An 18,247-nucleotide genomic window follows, 5' to 3' on the forward strand; every position below is an offset into this window, starting at 1 on the left:
GCTCTGCTGCATCCACCTTCCCCACAGCTGCTCCCTGCCAGACCCGATTCCCAATTAACAGCTAGTCATGCAGTCCCCAGGACTAGCAGCTTTGCAATGGTAAATCACATGCACTGATGGAACTTGATTGAAGCTGTTTTCTCTCCCCTCCCCCTGACCCCCGTGGGAAATTGCCCACAACACAAATCATGGTGAGTCAACTGAGATGCTGTATTTGGTGGCATTGGCTTTATGTTACAGGACCTAGAAGTTCTTTTACTTGGTGTCTGTTTTATCTTTGATGCCTGCACTTACAGATTTATATTTATTGCTTTTGTATCAGAGCTGCCTAATAGGAGCCTAGAATAATCACTCCCTCGGGAACTTATGCCTCTTATTTTGCTTTCACTCTAGGTTCTTATTGCCTCCCATTTGCCATCATATGAGCTTCGCCATAACCAAGTAGAGTCTATCTTCCTATCAGCTATTGACATGTATGGACATCAGTTTTGCATTGAGAACTTGCAGGTATACATACAGTCCTTTTCTACCACTCTGCACTCTTGTCCTGTTTATTCTCAAGCAAGTTTAATTAAGTAATCAATCAGTCAATTTTTACTTTCTGTGTAATGAAGTTTCATACCTTAACTTTCTAAAATAATTTATACTTATGCATATTTTTTCATAAAAATTGCTGTTAGAATTATGGTTTAGCTTAAAAGTAAAATAGGCCTGCCTTGATAGAAGTGTTCTATTGAAGTCTTTACCTCTTGTGCTTTTATTAAGGAAGTATACTGGGCCAGAATTAAGTGGTAGCACTGGTTGATTTCTGATATTTGAATCAGAAGTATAAATAGGTAGTTGTTGGTCTTCTAAAGACAAAGCTACTTAAATATCATTTAATTTTATTTTAATGTTTATTATTAATCTTTATATAGAGCCAATTTTGTAAAAGAATATTGACTAATTTTACTACTAATTGGAAGGGCTTTGACTATTATTTTTTAAACAACATCATGTTCTCAGGAATGACTTTCTATTTTCCTACCTGGAAATAAGGATAATATTGTTATATCTAGCCAAGAGAATCTTCAGGCTTTCTGTCAGATTTGCTTCTGGGGAACCTAGAGAGGGGAGAAGGATGTTTTTGTTTATTTGATTCATTGTTGAAATATAGGGTTTCGACTGGGATTCAAATCTCTGGTTTAGCATGGTGGAATATTGAGAAAATATTTAAGAAGTAGAGTACAGATATATGTCAGAAAGGATAATAATAGTCATAAGCACCTATATTAGTATATCATTAATGTATTGTTAATGCACTGTTCTAAGAATTTTACATATATTAGCTCTTTTAATCCTCACAACCAGTCCTATGAGAAGAGGTATTATCATTTTTCCCATTTTGTAGCTGAGGCACAGAAAAGGTATTCATACATGACATTCAAGGACAAAATTCTTGTTTCACTAAATGCTTCAAATACCAAATATTGTCCATTGAAATTGTTCTCTTTTGGATGTAATGGTTTAAGCCTGCCTTTGTACCTTCCAGAAACTCATCTTGTCTGAAACATCTATTTTTGATGTCCTTCCAAACTTCTTCTATCACAGCAACCAGGTAGTAAGGATGGCAGCTCTAGAGGTAAGCTTTCATAGTAATGTGACATGACCTTCTTCTTGGTTTTTAGCTGATTTTCTCTGTTTGGCTATGATGTGAGTCCTTTTTCTTTGGCCTTAATGTTGGTTCTTAAGAGTGGAATCTTCTTTTCTTCTGAAATGATAAAGACTAAACCATGATCTTACTTTACTCAAGTGTTTCATTTGAACTCATCACCAGCTTCTGGGCTCCAGTCAAAGGAAAATAGCTGCCAGAATTTTTCAATAGTCTACTTTCCAGGTATTTGAATTCTCCTATTTCATAATGAATTAGGATTCCCTGTAACATAACAAATGAAAAAATACATGGCTGATCAAAACATGTACTGTTTTGTGGTTTGGGCCAAATAAAATGGATTTTAGTTATATTTGAAATTGTCAGGCAGCTCTTATGAACTATGTCGTCATGGGAAAGAAGGTAATAATGTTTAATGAACTGTGTTTTAGGTGCTTTATTTTCCTCATTTAATCCTACACTTACTTTATGAAGTAAGAAGAGAGTGAGACTCTGAAAGGTTATGACTTGTCCAAAATCTCATAGATAATAAATAGAAGAGTTTGCATTTGAAGCTAGGTCAATCTGACGCAAAGATTTTATGTTTCCACTACAGCACATTACCTCATTAAGCACAAAAATTGCAGGCCCCGAATACTACTGTAAAATTACCAAGTGATGTTTTTTTAAAATGAGGAAAAGAATCTAAATGTTTTTAGATTATTTTATGTAATATGACATCACTATAATCTGTTGCCAGCTCTTTTTGGTTACTTTTTATTTGTATTCTATGGGTAGAGGGTAATGTATCCTACTCAGTAAATACCAAATTTTTAAAGTATCTGTGTCTTACAATGCTTTCATGTCATTTAATGAGACCTCTCTATATACCTCACATGCTGGTAGAATCCCACATAGCATTTTATGTGCATGGCAAGTTGGCTGTGAAGTGCAAGAGGTTGGACTGATGGTTTTTGCTGAGATACAGCCTGTTGCTGTTTCTTTAACTCTTGGGTCAAGTTAATGTTTTTGAGATATTATATGTCAAATTGTGCCTTACTGCTTTTGCCTAGGGTTTAAGGGGATAAAATAACCTAAAATTGATTTTGGCCAGTTAGAAAACAGAACAAAACAAAGATACAAGATGGTAAAAGAGTTGAACTGTACTACGATTGCTTCTGTCTTCTCTTTTCACTCCTTAAGTGGCCCAGAATCAGCACCTCCCGTTTTCTCACTGTTTGCTTTTATCTTCTGTTGAAATCATCGTGCTTAATGAGCTAATGGTCGTGGTTCTGTATTCTCTCTTTCGCTAAAGATCAAACATTCTCCAGAGTTTAGGTTAGCGTGAAAAGTTTACCACACACCTAGATGTGTCCAGCAGAGAGAGGCTAGTTTTGTTTCCTTTTATAGTCATGGGTATAGTTTTAGACTCCAGTTTTATTAATTAAAGCAAGGTATGTATGCACAGAGAGAGCCTTGGGACTTCTGTCACTGCAAACCACCTTCTTCTGCATCAGATACCTCTTTTTAAGACTGTCTTTTTCCTGGGCTAGCCATCTCTTAGTTTCTGCTTTTGAAGTATATTTACTGAGGATTACTTTTTAACCAGGTGTATGTTCGAAGGGCTTATATTGCCTATGAACTTAACAGTGTACAACACCGCCAGCTTAAGGACAACACCTGCGTGGTGGAATTCCAGTTCATGCTGCCCACATCTCATCCAAACAGGTGAGTTTGAGCTGGTCTGTGCACCTGAGCCAGCCAGAACTCTATCAGGAGAGTTGAGGGGAGTAATGTGTATGACAGTTCCTTGTTTTTTTTTTTAGCTAGAAATGTAGAGCAGAAAATGAACAAATTTAAACCATTAGAGAAGAGCCTCTTGGTGCCCACTTCTTTTTTTTGATCTTTGACCTGGAGAGAGAAAGTATGGACTAAGATAAAAGTTTAGGATTAATCCATTCATTTTTTGCTTGTATTATGTCACTGAGGAAACATAGTTCTTTTCTTTCTTTTAAGTTAGAAAGAATTTATTAGCATTTTACATGCTGGGAACTTTGCCAGAAAATCACTTTGTTAGCAGTTTAAGTTAACAGTTAGAATATAAAAATAGCTTGGGTGGGATGCTTTTCTTTTCTGTATGTTTGCTATGGGTTAAGGTTATACCTGAGCCAATTTCATTATCTCCCTAAAAACAGACACCTGAATTTAGCCGTTGAAACTCAATCAGTTTTTAAAAATCACACTTCAGAAGCAAACGTAAATCCAAGTAAATTACTTAATTAAGCCCTGCTGATTCCATTATTCTTCCCTTCCTAAGCCCTTTAAAAAATAAAATATACATATGGAAATTTGTTCCAGTATTGCTTTGGTTTTAAAATGAAAATACTTTATCTTGTATACTCATTTTTTAAAAAGTATTCTGAGGCAGTGAAAACCTAGGAATTCCACCTATGCAATATGTTCATCCCCTGCTGTATTTTCATTCTTTTTAGTAATACCACAGGAAATATAAATACCACAGCCAATCTTAAGCTGCCCCCCTCCATTTCTTCTTTATGGCCTTTGGTTCTTCACTTTGTATTACAAGTACTGTGTCTTTGGGGATCCTTAGTTATAGACACCAGAAATGGTTTTGTTCTGAATTGCCACTTCACCCAAAGCAATAGAAACCCTTCCTAGAGACAAAGAAGTCTGTGCTGAGACTTTTGGCCACTGGATGCCACTGTTGATCCAGCAGAGGTCAGCAGATGAGCAGAGACATCTTCAGAAAAAGTACTTCTCTTCTTTGTCTCAGAAAATCCTTTCACTTCTCTACCTCAAAAATACCTTATGGCTGGCAGAGAAGCATATATCCTTGATTTAGCAAGCATCTCTCAGTACATTTTTGCCTCCATGGATTTCAGAATCTCATATTCTAGAAACGAATGGTTGTCCTTCAGCGAGCGGCGAAGTACTCATGGCACACATGGGCTCAGCACTCCGTCTTCTTTCTTTTCCTGCATTCCCTGAATAATTGTAGAGAACTACATGCTATACTGGTGCTCTTTGTAATTCTCAGGACATTCTCCTTTCTCCCTGCTTTCTACTACCTCTTCCCTTTTGGCAGTGATTTGTAGTCAGACTGCAGAGCTGCTTCTGATTTCCCTCCCTCCTCATTGCTCCCCTTGTCTTTCTGAATTGCTCTCCCTGTCCTATTTTTTTATTTGAGGATATGTGTCCAGTTTGTTGAGGGAAAGTCAACTGGAAAATGAGAGAAATGCTTCTTAATTGTTTGTTAAGGAATCTTATTTACCTTTCCATCTCTAGCATGTGAAGCTTGGTTATTCCTGATATGGTTTTAAAACTTGTGTACTTGTCCCTCCCAACGTCTGAGGTATACACACCTCTATGTATGTATGGATAAAAACTAGACAAGAACAGAACTGTAGTTCTGATCTAAAGTCTTCCTTGGTTGTGTGGATATAAAATTATAAACTGCTGGATTATTATTATCATTGTCATTATTTGCATAGATGTAAAAGTGAAGATTAGGGCAAATAAAGAAGGAAAGATAAGATAATCTTTGTGAAAATCAGAAAAATATTAAAATTGCTTCAAGGCTTTTTTAGATCTAAAGTCCTTTTGTTAGTTTAAGAATGTAAAATGTATTATTAGATTTAATCACAGAGTGATATATTCAGTGTTAGAGTAGAGCTTATTCACTTATTACTGATTTGCTACTTGAATTTCATTTTATAAGATTTTATATATATTTTTAAAAAAATATTTTTGTTACAATTTGGAGTTATTACCTTATTCTGACCCCAACTGCAATTCAATTCTGACACTAACCACCTGGCATTAGATGCCACAAGTTACGGGCTCAGTTCTCCAAAAACTGCCCCTATTCAGATAGGGCCACAAGTGGGGTTCCCAGGCCACCCATACTTCTGATCAACTGGCTACAAATTTGGGGGTTCCCATGACCCCCTCAGGTTCAGTAATTCACTAGAACAGCTTATGGAACTTAGGAAAGCACTGTACTTACAATCACAGTTTTATTATAAAGGATATAGACCAGGACCAGCCAAATGAAGAGACATGTAGAGGAATGTCTGAGTGTGGGACCTAAACACGGAATTTCCCTTGTTCTTTCCCTGTGGAATCAGGATATATTTTCCTCCTAGCATATCATTGTGTTCACCAACCAAGAAGTTCCATTGAGCTTCACTGTCCAGAGGTTTTATAAGGGCTTCATTACCATGGCATAATTGATTAAATGGTAGGCCGCATGATTAAACTCAGTCTACAGCCCCTCTCCCCTCCTCAGAGGTCCAGCTAGCTCAAAGCCCCCAACCCTCTAGTCACATGGTTGGTCTTTCTAGTGAGCAGCCCATGTCCTGAGTTATATCATCTCTTAGCATAAACCCAAGTGTGATCCAAGGGGCTCATGAATAATGAAGACACTTCTATTACTTGAGAAATTCTAAGGGTTTAGAGTCTCTCTCAGGAACCAGGGAGAAAGGCCAGTCAAATTCTTTATTACATGGGAGGCCTGCTCACCTTACAAAAGAATTCTAAGATCTCTTAGTTTTAGTTTTGAGGCAAGATGCAACTTTTTTCTAACTCCAGTACTTTTATTCTTGTCTGTTCTTATTGTTTTGAACAAGCAGGCAGTAAGCATATTGTTTCTTATTCTACAGAAATAAGTTCCAGGAGACTATCTACCGGCATCCATTCTACTCTCAGTCCTGTAAGGCTCAAGGATACAACTATGTCCACTAACCTCTAGATTAATGATTCTCAGAATTATCTGGGAAGTATTTTAAAAATGCACACATTGGGATCCTGACTGCCAATATTCTGATTCATTTTGAACCAGAGGATCACTCTTTGAAAAAGTTCCTCTGATAACTCTGTTGAACTCCTACGGTTGAGAATCACTACTACTAGACCAGCACTGTCCAATAGAAATATAATGCAAGCCACATATATAATTTGAAATTTTCTATTGACTATATTTTAAAAAGGTAATAAGAAACATAAAATTACTTCTAATAACATTTTATTTAACCTATTATATCCAAAATATCATTTCAATATGTAATAAAAATTGAGATATTTTTCCATCCTTCATACTAAGTCTTTAAAATTTAGAGTGTGTTTTACACTTACAGCATGTCTCAATACAGACCAGCTGTATTTCAAGCACCTTGTAGCCACATGAACAGCTTGACCCAAGACCAAAAATTAATTTGGACAATCATACTGAGTTTTCGTTGTTTTATGTTAATGGTGGTACCCCTAGGAGAGATTTAAGAAAAATTCTCATCCTTATGTGGCTTGTTCTTAAGTAGTTACAGGACTTATCCACATCTGATACTATAGAAATGGTACAGTATTTTATATGTGCATTAAAAATTATTCTGTGATAATAGAAAACAGGCATATGAATATACATATTTTACTTATCAATGCAAAACAGAATTTTATAATATTTTTCCCAATTGGAATTAGCAAACCAAAAATTCTTGAGGGAGAAAACAGATACATTCTTTAACCAATTTTTTGTATTTTTCCCCAGGCGTTTGGTCTTCACATTCCTAGCCAGGCCTTCATTTGAAGTAGACTAAATTTGTCCAGCACGTCCTTAGAAATGAGTATCTTTCTAAGCTATATTATCAAAGCAAGACTACAGTCTCTTGTTGTGTGGAGGGTCACCTGGTGGAATTCCATTCCTACCATTTGTTTTTGACTAGTAATTTAGCCCCTGTGGGTTGGGATGAAAAATGCCTCTCTGTCTGCAAACTAAGAACAGTGGAGAATTTTTTCAGGAAAATGCCTTGGATGCTGTTTGGATTGAAAACCCATGTCCCATTCGGGCATGTTTTGATTTTTAGAGAAGTAGGCAAAACACAAGCAATTGCCAATGCAAATCCATGGAGCAGCCTCTAAGAAAGGAGAAGACACCCTTTTTTTAGCACATTTAGGCAGTAGGTACATGGCCAACACGTTTGGTGCCTTTTTATTTTTGTTTAAATTCATCATAGGACTTTGTATGGCTTGACTTCTTTCAGTACTTTTTAATAGTTTTATTTTTTTGTGGAAAGAACACTTAACATGAGATCTCTGCTCTTAAATTTTTGTGTACAATATATTATTGTTGTCTTTAGGTACAGTGTTGTACAACAGATCTCTAGCACTTATTCATTGCTTGACTGAGACTTTTGCTTGACATTCAGTTACTCTGTGTTTCAGTATAATTTGACTGTGTTTTTTCCTAATTCTTCTCAATATATTTTTTAAAAAGTAGCGGTTGACTAAACAGTTTATTATTTTTTTTTTAAAGATTTTATTTTTCCTTTTTGTCCCCATAGCCCCCTGGTACATAGTTGTATATTTTTAGTTGTGGGTCCTTCTAGTTGTGGCATGTGGGACACTGCCCCAGCATGGCGTTGATGAACGGTGCCATGTCCGTGCCCAGGATCCGAACTGGTGAAACCCTGGGTCGCCAAAGCAGAGCGCACGAACCCAACCACTCAGCTACGGGGCCAGCCCCGTAAACCGTTTATTTTCTAATCTCTGTGACTTTCTGCATCATCCTTCTTGCTAGGAGATGGGCTTCAATCAAGCAACGTTATCATATTCTTGATCTTCTGCCCAAGACTTCTGAACTTTTTTATGGGAACTATAGTTGCAAGTTTTTGACATCCACAGGTCTTAGTCACCAGAGGATCCAATTATTAGAGCTTCACTCAGGGAAGCTCCTAATCTAGATACACCCCTTTCTTCTTACATTCCCTTCACTGGAACAGCAGCTACAGAGATTTTCCTGACTTTAGCGTAGCAGGAAACCTATCTGTATGTGACACATGGGGGGGGTGTGTGTGTTTTTCCTTCTTTATCTTCTTAGCATTTAAAGGCTTTGTCCTATTAAATGTGAATTTTTTTGAAGGGAGAGGATTGTCGCTGTCTTTTTTTAAAGGTAACTTGTAGCCAGTTAGCAGTTTTTAAAGGAGAAGTTACTGAGTGTCTTCAGTCGTTTTCTTGGTTCAGGAATAGTCAGGACAGCTGGTCTACAGTAAGAGAATATTTTATTATTATCCAGACTTTTAGGACTTAATTCTCTGGTCTAAGATTCCATCAACCCAGCTCTTTAGTAAGTTCAACCACTGTTTTACACGGATTAATCCTGGAGCTCAGACTATATGGTTTAGCATTCCGTTTTCTCTTTCTTCCTCCAGTGAGGCTCAGGGTTTAGAGCCTGAGGTATGTGTGTGTTTGACATTTTTCTCGTTCTGAAACCCTAGTTTATCACTCGCTGGTGCTGGTGATGGCAAAGCTTGTTACACTAAAGCATCGTCCTGAATGTCTTTATTTTTGACAATTCACCAATTCATTTTACATTCAGGATTTCCCTTAGCTTGCTTTGGGCATATTAAGTAACTCAGAATAATCTGAAAACAAATAAATTCTTTAGTCTGCCTCTGTATTTGATCTTCTAAAATATAGCTATATTTATACAAACGTGTAAAAGCTATTATCCCATAAACTCTGTGGCAATTCATGTGGCTGTGCATATTATGACAGTCTAGGAGTATGAAATTTAAAACTCCAGATGATTTTCGTGAGTAATACACATTAGTGAACATAGTTCATTATTTTTAACTTTTAATCTGTGATTCAAACAAGAAGCATCAAAATTGATGCAGGAGGTGGAAGTATACTTTATTGTATGTTTCTCTACGTATATAATGGGTGAGGACCTATTGGTGTTTACTTCCACCTATTTCTTAGATGGAAATCGATGCTTTAGTTAAGTCAAGTTGCATTGTACCTTCTCTGCTATTTACTCCTTGCAAATTTGGCCTTCTGTGTTACAATGTTTTAATTCAAGCACTGTCCTTTTCTCGTGTCTTACATCCAGAAGAGGTCGGCTATGTTTTCCTCTGATAGCACATGTTTTGGTCACGACTGAGTTTAGGCTGCTTGGCACCTTCAGTGTTTAGCTGTCGGTGGCTGGCCTCTGGACCTCCTTTTTTATGAGGAAGGTTGTGAAGAAGTTTAGAAATGAGAAGCCTTTCATGTGACTAATCAGCAGCCTGCTGTCATTCTTGAGAATTCTGATAATCTTTGACACCCAGAGATTAGACCCTTCTTTGGCTCGTACTGAGACACTCAAAAGTCATCCAACTTGTAGCATTTTTTAGCAATGGGAGCACTTGGTTGTAGTTAGCAGGCCAGAATGAGCTATAAATAAATAAAATCCTACAGTGCTTGCTTCCTTCATTCAGGGTAGTCTGCTGATAAGATGCAAGCAGCTGGCAGAAGAGAAGATTCTCAGCAGGTTTAAGTGCCTACCAGAGTGCTTTCCTGTATCCATGGCTCAGCTTCCAGTCTCTGCTGTGTTGTTTTGGCACTCTAGACTTGTAAGATTGGAGAGTCGAGTTTAAAACTCTCAATATATCATTAGGGTAGCCCAAGGTCCCTTCTTGTCAAGGAAGACTAACTGATTCCAGGGGGAAGGAAAAGCAGAATCCAGGGCACCTGTAAATCCCTGTAGTTTTGTGCTGTGGATTTGTAGCTAATTATACAGCAGGCAACAGTAATATGCTGTAGCTCTGTTGGCGTACTTGTTTCAGAAAGAGCGAAATCTTCCAGCAGAGCAAAGAAGGGGCTTTCAAGGGGCTGCAAATGAATGAAGCTGTGATCGTTTTATTGTAAACTAAAGGTCTGCAGTGGAATCAGGGCATCGGAACTGCAAGGAGGTGGTAGGGGAGACGCCAGTAGAAATACATGGTTCAGATGTATTTTACAGCTCTTGATTTGGATTCTCCTGTAGAAATATAGTTACTCAAGGAGACCACCACTGGTCACAGCCAGTCAAATTGCTCTTTCTTCTATGGTACTGCTGTTAGTGACTGCTAGTAGGTTATTCAGCCGACCTCTTCTGGTTCTCCTTTGTTGCCTGATTTCAAAAGATTTGCCCTATACTGGCTCTCAGTCACAGCTTGATGTAACCGCTGCTTGTTTGCATGCATCCCCATCATTTTCATATAGGGTCATTTTTTTTTTCTTCAAGTTATCAGGCAAAAGAATTGGGAGCATTTTTATATGATAAAAGATTTACGTAGGGCCAGCTAGAATCAAGCAAAATGAAACTGAACTGGAAGGGATAGTAAAAGGCTCAGAGAAGTTGTAACTGCCAGAGAAGTCAGTGTTCCTTAAATAAAAGAGGGTTCAGCTAGCAGGCAGCAAGTCTGACTTTCCATTCTTATTGAAGCAGGCTCTCCAGCCATTCTAGGCAGGCAGATCAATAAAATCAGAGGTGACTTAATGTCAGGAACCTCAGAATTCAAAGGATTTCTCTTGTCCTTCTTTAAATTTATTCTATATTGATGTGGAATGCTAGCCACAGGAACTGAAATGAGAAAATGCCAGGTCTAGATTCTGGATTATGACACCATATTGAACAGTGTCCTTGGAAAGCATCCCCTTTGGTTTCTCAGTTATCACATCTGTAAAGTGGAGCTAATCTATTAGAAGGAAAATCATTCCAGTATTTATCAAAACATTGAGTGAAGATTCATTGTAAGTGCTTTGCATAGTCTAAACAGCAAATGTTTTATGAGACGTGAATTTATATCCCATTTATGTATTTGAAAATGCATTTGATCGTCCTGTCAGAGGTTGAGCAATTTGATATTTTCACATGATGAGTATGCAGTGGAATGTGGTAGATTTTACTTTATTTTTAGCTATGTATATGGAATATTTCACTCCATGCAGTCTCTTCTTGGTTTTTTGTTTTTGTATAGACCATGGATCTAGATTTCTAGTGTATCACCATAGTGTGCAGTATGCCACGTTGGTCATAGTCTTAAATTGATCAAATAGTTCCTCTATAGGGTAACAAAACATAAAAATGATCATTATGGACATGGTTAAGTGTTTACCTGGTAATAGAGAGTTTATCTTTCCTTCCCTGTGCATCTCCCCTAGAGCCCTAAAGATTCTTATTCTACCAAAGAGGATAAGCTGTCTCTAAACTTAACCTCTTACATGATTGACTTGGGGCCATTCCTTTAAAAACTGGAGATGCTGGGAGCTTTTGTTCTTACCCCATACTGTGTAGATGGTGCACAATTCCTATAACAAAGCAGCAGGGGGCTCCCTATGAGAGCTTGAGAATTGCTGATGGAGAGGGGCTGGCTTTTTGTTGGTGGTGTTCTTTTCAATTCAGGCCCTTTTCTACTGAAAACTTGGCCCTCATCCTGTGAAGACTCCCTAAGGGATTAGAGTGTAGCTACAGAAGCAATGAGACCATTTTATTAGTTTAAGAAATTGGTTAACAGTTGAGAGAGATTATACTGGTTTCTAAATTCCAGAAACCTGGATGGATGGAGCCTCAGATTGCTTTGCTTTGGTTGTAAGGTTCTTTTCTCTGAACTGAGGTTCACGGTAAGAGGCTGTGCAGGTTGCCTAATTCTTTAGAATCCTTTATAGCTTAAAAGGGAGACTTTCCTGTATTTTCACTAGCATCTACATTTAGTTTTCTGCTTAGTTCCACCTCCCTCAGCTCTAGAAGCTGTGCGTACTTTTTGTTTGTTGATGAGGGTCAGGTGCATTATAACTAAGGATCTCTTGTAAAATGAAACCCATCTGCCTAAGTAAGAGGCTCAAAGAATCCACACAGCAAAGGTGCAGGTTTTTGCACTTGGCAGTTGCTCTCCCTGCCTTAGGAATTCACTCTGTGATACAGGTTTGATGCAGAGAGCATTGCTACTCACAAATCACACAAGGTATACAGTTTGTGTGCAGTGATGTGTCACAGCTTTTTATTTATATGGCCAGCTCAGTCTGTTCTGCTCCTTTCACTGCTAAGGAAAGTGCATCATTTTCCTCCCTCTCTCCTCCTTCCCACATATCATCAGCACCACCCACTATGTTCTGCCCATTAAGTCGTCTGTGTGCCAGAAAATCCCAACAATGATTAAATGCTGATAAAAGAATGTTAGAAGGTTAAGATATCAACCAATCAGCCCCCTTACAGTCCTCCTAAATTGTGAGTGGTAAGTATAACTTTGTCCTTTAACATTGAAAATAGGGGTTTTTTGGGGTTTTGTTTTTCAGTTGAGGAAATGACTGATGTCATATTAAGGGGTAAAAAAAGAGTTGGTGGCTAAGACCAAAGAGAATGCAGGAGGTTTGCTTTGCAGTTTCCGTTCTTATCCTAGTCTTTCTTTCATGGTTTTGTCACATTCTTTATCAGTAAATTCTAGGGCTAGTCAAATTTAGATAAAGTTTTATTTATGAGAGGCCCTGAGTTTTGAAGCCTACAGCAGTTTTGAAGTCGTTATTACCCTAAACTCATTTAGTTTAAAAAGTATTAATTCATTTTAACAAATTGTACCACTCTAGTCATAGAATTCATTTATCATTACATTTCCTGCATGATTTTCAGTTCTTTTAAGCTCATACAGTACAGAGGACCCTCCTTTCTAACACCAACCCCCTCACCCCAGTCTATGGGAGGAAGAGCATAGCTAAAGAGACTTAGAAAGGGTAGCTGGCAACCCAGATTACTGGCTTCTTTTCCTTGGAAGAGAGTCTGTAGGTTCATCATGTATCTTCGAAAGCATTTAAGGTGATGGGGACTGTGGAATCAACTTCTCTGAACCTCGTTATTGTGTTTTTAGTAAAACAGGAACGAGGAAGGAGATTCTCTAAGAATCTTGTCAAGAATTATATTTCATGTTGAAGCTTAAGATAATATACTGTATCATATAACTTAAATTAATTTTCATGAGCCTGTGTTTTATCACTACTCTGCGTTATTTTTTATAATAGAGCTATAAAATAAAATTCATGGTAAATACATTTTGACCCTTTTCCATCAACAGCTGCTGTGGTGAGGTAGGTCAGGAGGCTTGCCTCTTAGGAGGCACCCTGGGGGTTGAAGGGTAATGAGCACTTAATTATGTCTGCTGAGTGCCAGAGCTGCCAAACTGGAGCTCCTCACCACTGGTCTGTATCTGCTTTGACAATTCTTTTATTATGGCTTTCACTAACCTATCAGTAACTAACTGTGGTTGTTTAATTACAGAGGGAACATCCCAACGCTAAACAGGTACCGTATGTTTAGTTTCTTTTCCAATTAAAAGCAGCTTTTTGTAACTTAGAATAGTGAAATCAGGGGAAAAATAACACTACGCTTGACAAGCTAATATGTTATCTTCTGCTAGGGAGTCCCGAGCTCCCCTTTGGACATACTAAATTATTCTTTCTGTTTGGAAAACATGTCTTCAGCTTTTCTTTAGCTGTTCAAAAAGCAGTACTTGAAAGCCTCAGTATGGAAAAGCTCCCATTTAGCTGTATGTGATAGGGGAGTTGTCTGCTTGATGTTCAGCTTTGCTGTAAACATCTTTTTTTTTTTGCTACGTTCTCTGTTTAATTTGGGGCTTTCAGGGGAGAAACCTTTAAGGTTACTCCTATCCTGGCAAATTGTTGATAAGTTTTTCAGTTTTTAGTTTCTCTAATTTGCTTCTCCTTTTAGAGGAATGCAGATGCAGAAATAGCTGATCTCATGTTTTATCAGTTTGTTAGCTATTTTTCTAAAGTGTTAAAGTGTTGTAATGATATGAAAGTCAAGTTCTATTTCAGACCTATAGTAAGATTAACGTTGGGAAACTGTATTTAAGTTTTGATGTGTGTAGCCCTCTGAAGAGGTTTCTGGGCCAAAATAACATGAGTGATATGTTAGTATTTTGAGTTCCTCCTGCTCCTGAGCCAAGCAAGGCAACACAATGCAAGTTTGAGAGGACAGCAACTCTGATTGGAATGGAATCCACAAAATGCTAAAGCAGTAATAAGTTGGTGGCGAGCTCTTTGTAGATGATCAATTATACATGGAAATATTTATAGACTTATGTTTATTTTGTCCCACTCCCTTTAAATATTAAGTAATCAGAACTTATTATAGCTTTTAGAGTCCAGTTTTGATGAGGAGAGGAAAGGGAGTACTTCTGTTTGGTCCTCTTGTCTGCCCTTGGAGAATGGGCTTCGTTCATTCCTGCCTACCATTTTCTGTAATCGCCCATGAGTATAGTGGTGGGGGAAGCTGAATAGTGGATATTTCCCATGGGATTCAGTTGAGTAAAAAGAGACTTAACCCCATGTTTGCCACAAACACAGCCTGTTGGCTTATTCAGAGCGAATTCCGTTTACTTGTTGTGTGAAACCCTTTTATCTTTCCTGTCTAATGCCAGACAGGTAGAAAAGTTATACTGCCTCACAAACTTGTTACTTTAGTAAATATATTTGGTGATCCTAGAAAAGAAGATGAAAGCATTTCTGAGTTCATACAACTTTGAATCCCAGTTTCTAGTGAACACCATGTGCATGTCTTGCTTGATGTGTGTTTCATTTGTTTGTTTCATTCATGGTATCAGTGGTTTCCTCTCCCCCTCTGCCTTTCTATTCCCTAGTACTGTCAAAAGGTAAAGTACCTTTTTCATGGTCATCATTTGCCAAAGGAATAAAAGCCTGGAGTGTCAGTCTCTATAGTCTGTGTGAGCAGCACTTCCATTCTATAAAAAATTCCGTTACCTTTTATAATTAAAATTTACAATAGAGTACAATATATACCAGATCTTAAGTCTGCATTGCTGGCTCTCTTCCCCCTGCAACTCTGCAGGTGGTGCACTTCAAGATTTTTGAGCAGCTCCCCCAGGTTCAGGTGCCATTGCATTGCTGTGAACTTGCTTCATATCAGTATGCTGATAACATGTCAGGCAAGTCCTGGAGGCATCCTTTAGCTTGGTCCTTCCTAACAGGCTGTCCTGATTGACTGGGCTTTCAGAAACACTTTATAGTATTATTTATCAGTACATACTGCTGAGGTGCATCAAAGAATATTCAGATCATTATGTTTTTAGATTGAACAAATCAGTTCAGTTCTCTTCCAGCATCTCCATTTAGCACCTGTTTGTCATGCTTACACATGCTTTGAGACCTATGCTCTGCCCTTTTGTATCTTGCTGAGATTTGTTAAGGGCCTTCGATAAAGATATGTTTACTTTGCTGTAGAGGTGTTTAAATGTAAAAAGGAAATTTTGCGATTTGGGGTTGAAAAATGTCTCTTTGAAAAAGGGAGGAGCTGTAATGCTTATAACTGGTATCCCTATCAGCACATTGAAGGAAAAAGTAAATACCTCAGTAAAGTTCCTTTTATAGACTGTAACTTGTTTCTGTATGATAAACAATGTTTTTTATAATGATTTACTAAACCATTCCAAGTGACTGAGAGTTGTTGTTGTGCGTGCATATATCTATCTGTGCATACTTAATCTATTGCAATTCCTAGAGAAAAATGTCTTAAGTGTTGCCTAGTTACAACTCACTTGGCATGCTGACTTCCTTTTAAAAGAGGGAATGTTTTAGGGAAGGGGAAGATGCAGGATGGTTTTTAACCCTGTGTGCTGTTCATTCATTAGACATGTCATAATGTTGTATTAAAACTGCTGTGAAATTCCTGATAGTCTTTAATTTTTATTTGGAGAAATTTTGGGGTGGTAAAAATATGGTTTGTATTGGCAGCAGTTCAAATAAAAAGGTTAATGTGAATCTAGCAAGACAGCCTTATCCACAATGGGTAAAAAACCAAATCTGCTCTTCAACCTAACCCTACCTCAGAGTTTTCTCCTAGCTCCTTTTTCCTATTGTTACTCTCCCAATCCTTGCTCCTACCCTCCTTGTCTAACGCACTTGATTGAATTACCATTTAGAATGTCCTTCTCCTCCAACCTCAACCACTATGGCATGACTCATGTAGCTAGTGTCAGCGATGTGCTATTGGACAACTCCTTCACGCCACCATGTCAGAGGATGGGCGGAATGGTCTCTTTTCGGACTTTTGAAGATTTTGTCAGGTAAGACACCATGGAACTGTGTCTGTACAAGGGGAGCCATGGGCATCTCTGTTTTGGGGTCTCAGATTTCTGCCAAATGAATAAAGGTCCCCAGGATAGCCATGAGCTGGCTAAGGACATGTAGCCCTTGCTGTATACGCCCTCGGAGAGGTTTATATCCTTTCATTTCCACCTCTCATTCAGACTCTGCAAGCCTCTACTTGTTATATGAGCCTGGTCAGAAAAAAAAGAAACAAACAAAAACCATCTTTTCCTTAGGAGCTAACAGAAGAAGCTGTCTGCTCTGTGATGAGTGAAATGTCAGGAGAAATTAAACACAACACTAGAGTGAGCCCCACCAGAGACGATACATCTTTTGATTAAATGCATTCAGCATCTATCTCTTGATGTATACTGATGCATTACCCTAGGGGGAGGGGTAATTACATTGGTCTGTCACTGCTCCAGTCCCAGGCTCTTTCTGTTACTTTAAGACTGATGATGACAGCAGTACTCATATCTTACATACAAAAAAAACAAAGCAAAGAGCTTTACATCATTCTTTTAAAAAAGAAAAAATATATATGGTTTATTAAAGTTTAAACAATCCATCCTCCTAATTTCTGCCACTTGGCGAAATTTTGCATGTCACCTCTAGCCACTGGTGGTTCTATTCAGTTGACTGTTGAGTACAGGGTAGGGTAGATTATTCTTTTAGACTGAGCTGGCAATGGCGGTGTTAGTTTCCTGCCACTTAGGTTTTCTGCCACTTGGGTTTTCATGGTAGGTGTTTCTCTGATATTTTTCAGGATCTTTGATGAAGTGATGGGCTGCTTCTGCGATTCCCCACCTCAAAGCCCCACATTCCCTGAGGCAGGTCACACATCTCTGTACGATGAAGACAAGGTATAGTGTCACCTTTGTTCCTTTAGACATAGGATTTGTACCATATTCTATCTTTCTGACTTTGGAACATTATAGGGAAGAATTCATCTTTGTGTGTGCGTGTGTGTGTGTGTGAGGAAGATTGGCCCTGACCTAACAATGGTTGCAAATCTTCCTCTTTTTGCTTGAGGAAGATTGTCGCTGAGCTAACATCTGTGCCAATCTTCCTCCACTTTATGTGGGATGCCACCACAGCATGGTTTGATGAGCAGTGCTAGGTCCACGCCCCAGATCCAAACTGGCAAACCCCAGGCCACTGAAGCGGAGCGTGCGAACTTAACCACTCTGCCACCGGGCCAGCCCCCAAGAATTCATCTTTTTACTCTACTTTATATTATTTAAATTTCTCTGCCTCATCCAAGTATTTCTGGAAACAAGTGGAATATGAATAAATTCTAACCTAAAAAAAGCCTGTATTAATCTTGGAATCCATAGTGTAGAATGGGCTCAACTATACCCATTGCAGTTGCCTCTGGGTCTCTAAATGTTTTTTCAAAGACTTGAGCTTTGGTTGCTTTAATTCTTACTTAGTGATGGCTTGTGTATTTGCAGAGTGGTGCTGTTGTAGTCTTCAGGGAATGATGGACTTTAGAAGATAGCAGGAAAAAATAGACATTTTGTTTAAAACTTTGTCCTTTTATTAAATCCCTCCTTTTCATTTCTCGGTAAACAATTTGTTCTATTTTGTTCCTTACCAGCTATTTTCCCATGGTCTGATACTTCCATTGTTTGATAAATTGCTAGGAAATATAATATATGGGAATGTGTGAACATGGCCTCTTTC

General features: G+C 38.2%; 1 protein-coding gene across 9 annotated transcripts in view; it reads left to right on the plus strand.

Annotated features, from left to right (window-relative positions):
- Positions 1-18,247, plus strand: part of ACACA (acetyl-CoA carboxylase alpha) — a 267,372-nt gene that overhangs the window by 140,221 nt on the left and 108,904 nt on the right. For 7 of the 9 annotated variants that reach the window (XM_044745744.2, XM_070482836.1, XM_070482839.1 and 4 more), the window contains 6 exons: positions 394-507; positions 1,532-1,621; positions 3,240-3,358; positions 13,716-13,739; positions 16,396-16,539; positions 17,328-17,424. In XM_044745744.2, coding sequence (XP_044601679.1) covers positions 394-507; positions 1,532-1,621; positions 3,240-3,358; positions 13,716-13,739; positions 16,396-16,539; positions 17,328-17,424 — 588 coding nt within the window. The remainder of the gene's footprint in view (positions 1-393; positions 508-1,531; positions 1,622-3,239; positions 3,359-13,715; positions 13,740-16,395; positions 16,540-17,327; positions 17,425-18,247) is intronic. The other 2 variants (XM_070482837.1, XM_070482838.1) reach the window with 1 other exon arrangement.

The sequence above is a fragment of the Equus asinus genome, chromosome 13 (genome assembly GCF_041296235.1).
Source record: "Equus asinus isolate D_3611 breed Donkey chromosome 13, EquAss-T2T_v2, whole genome shotgun sequence".
Lineage (NCBI taxonomy): Eukaryota > Metazoa > Chordata > Mammalia > Perissodactyla > Equidae > Equus > Equus asinus.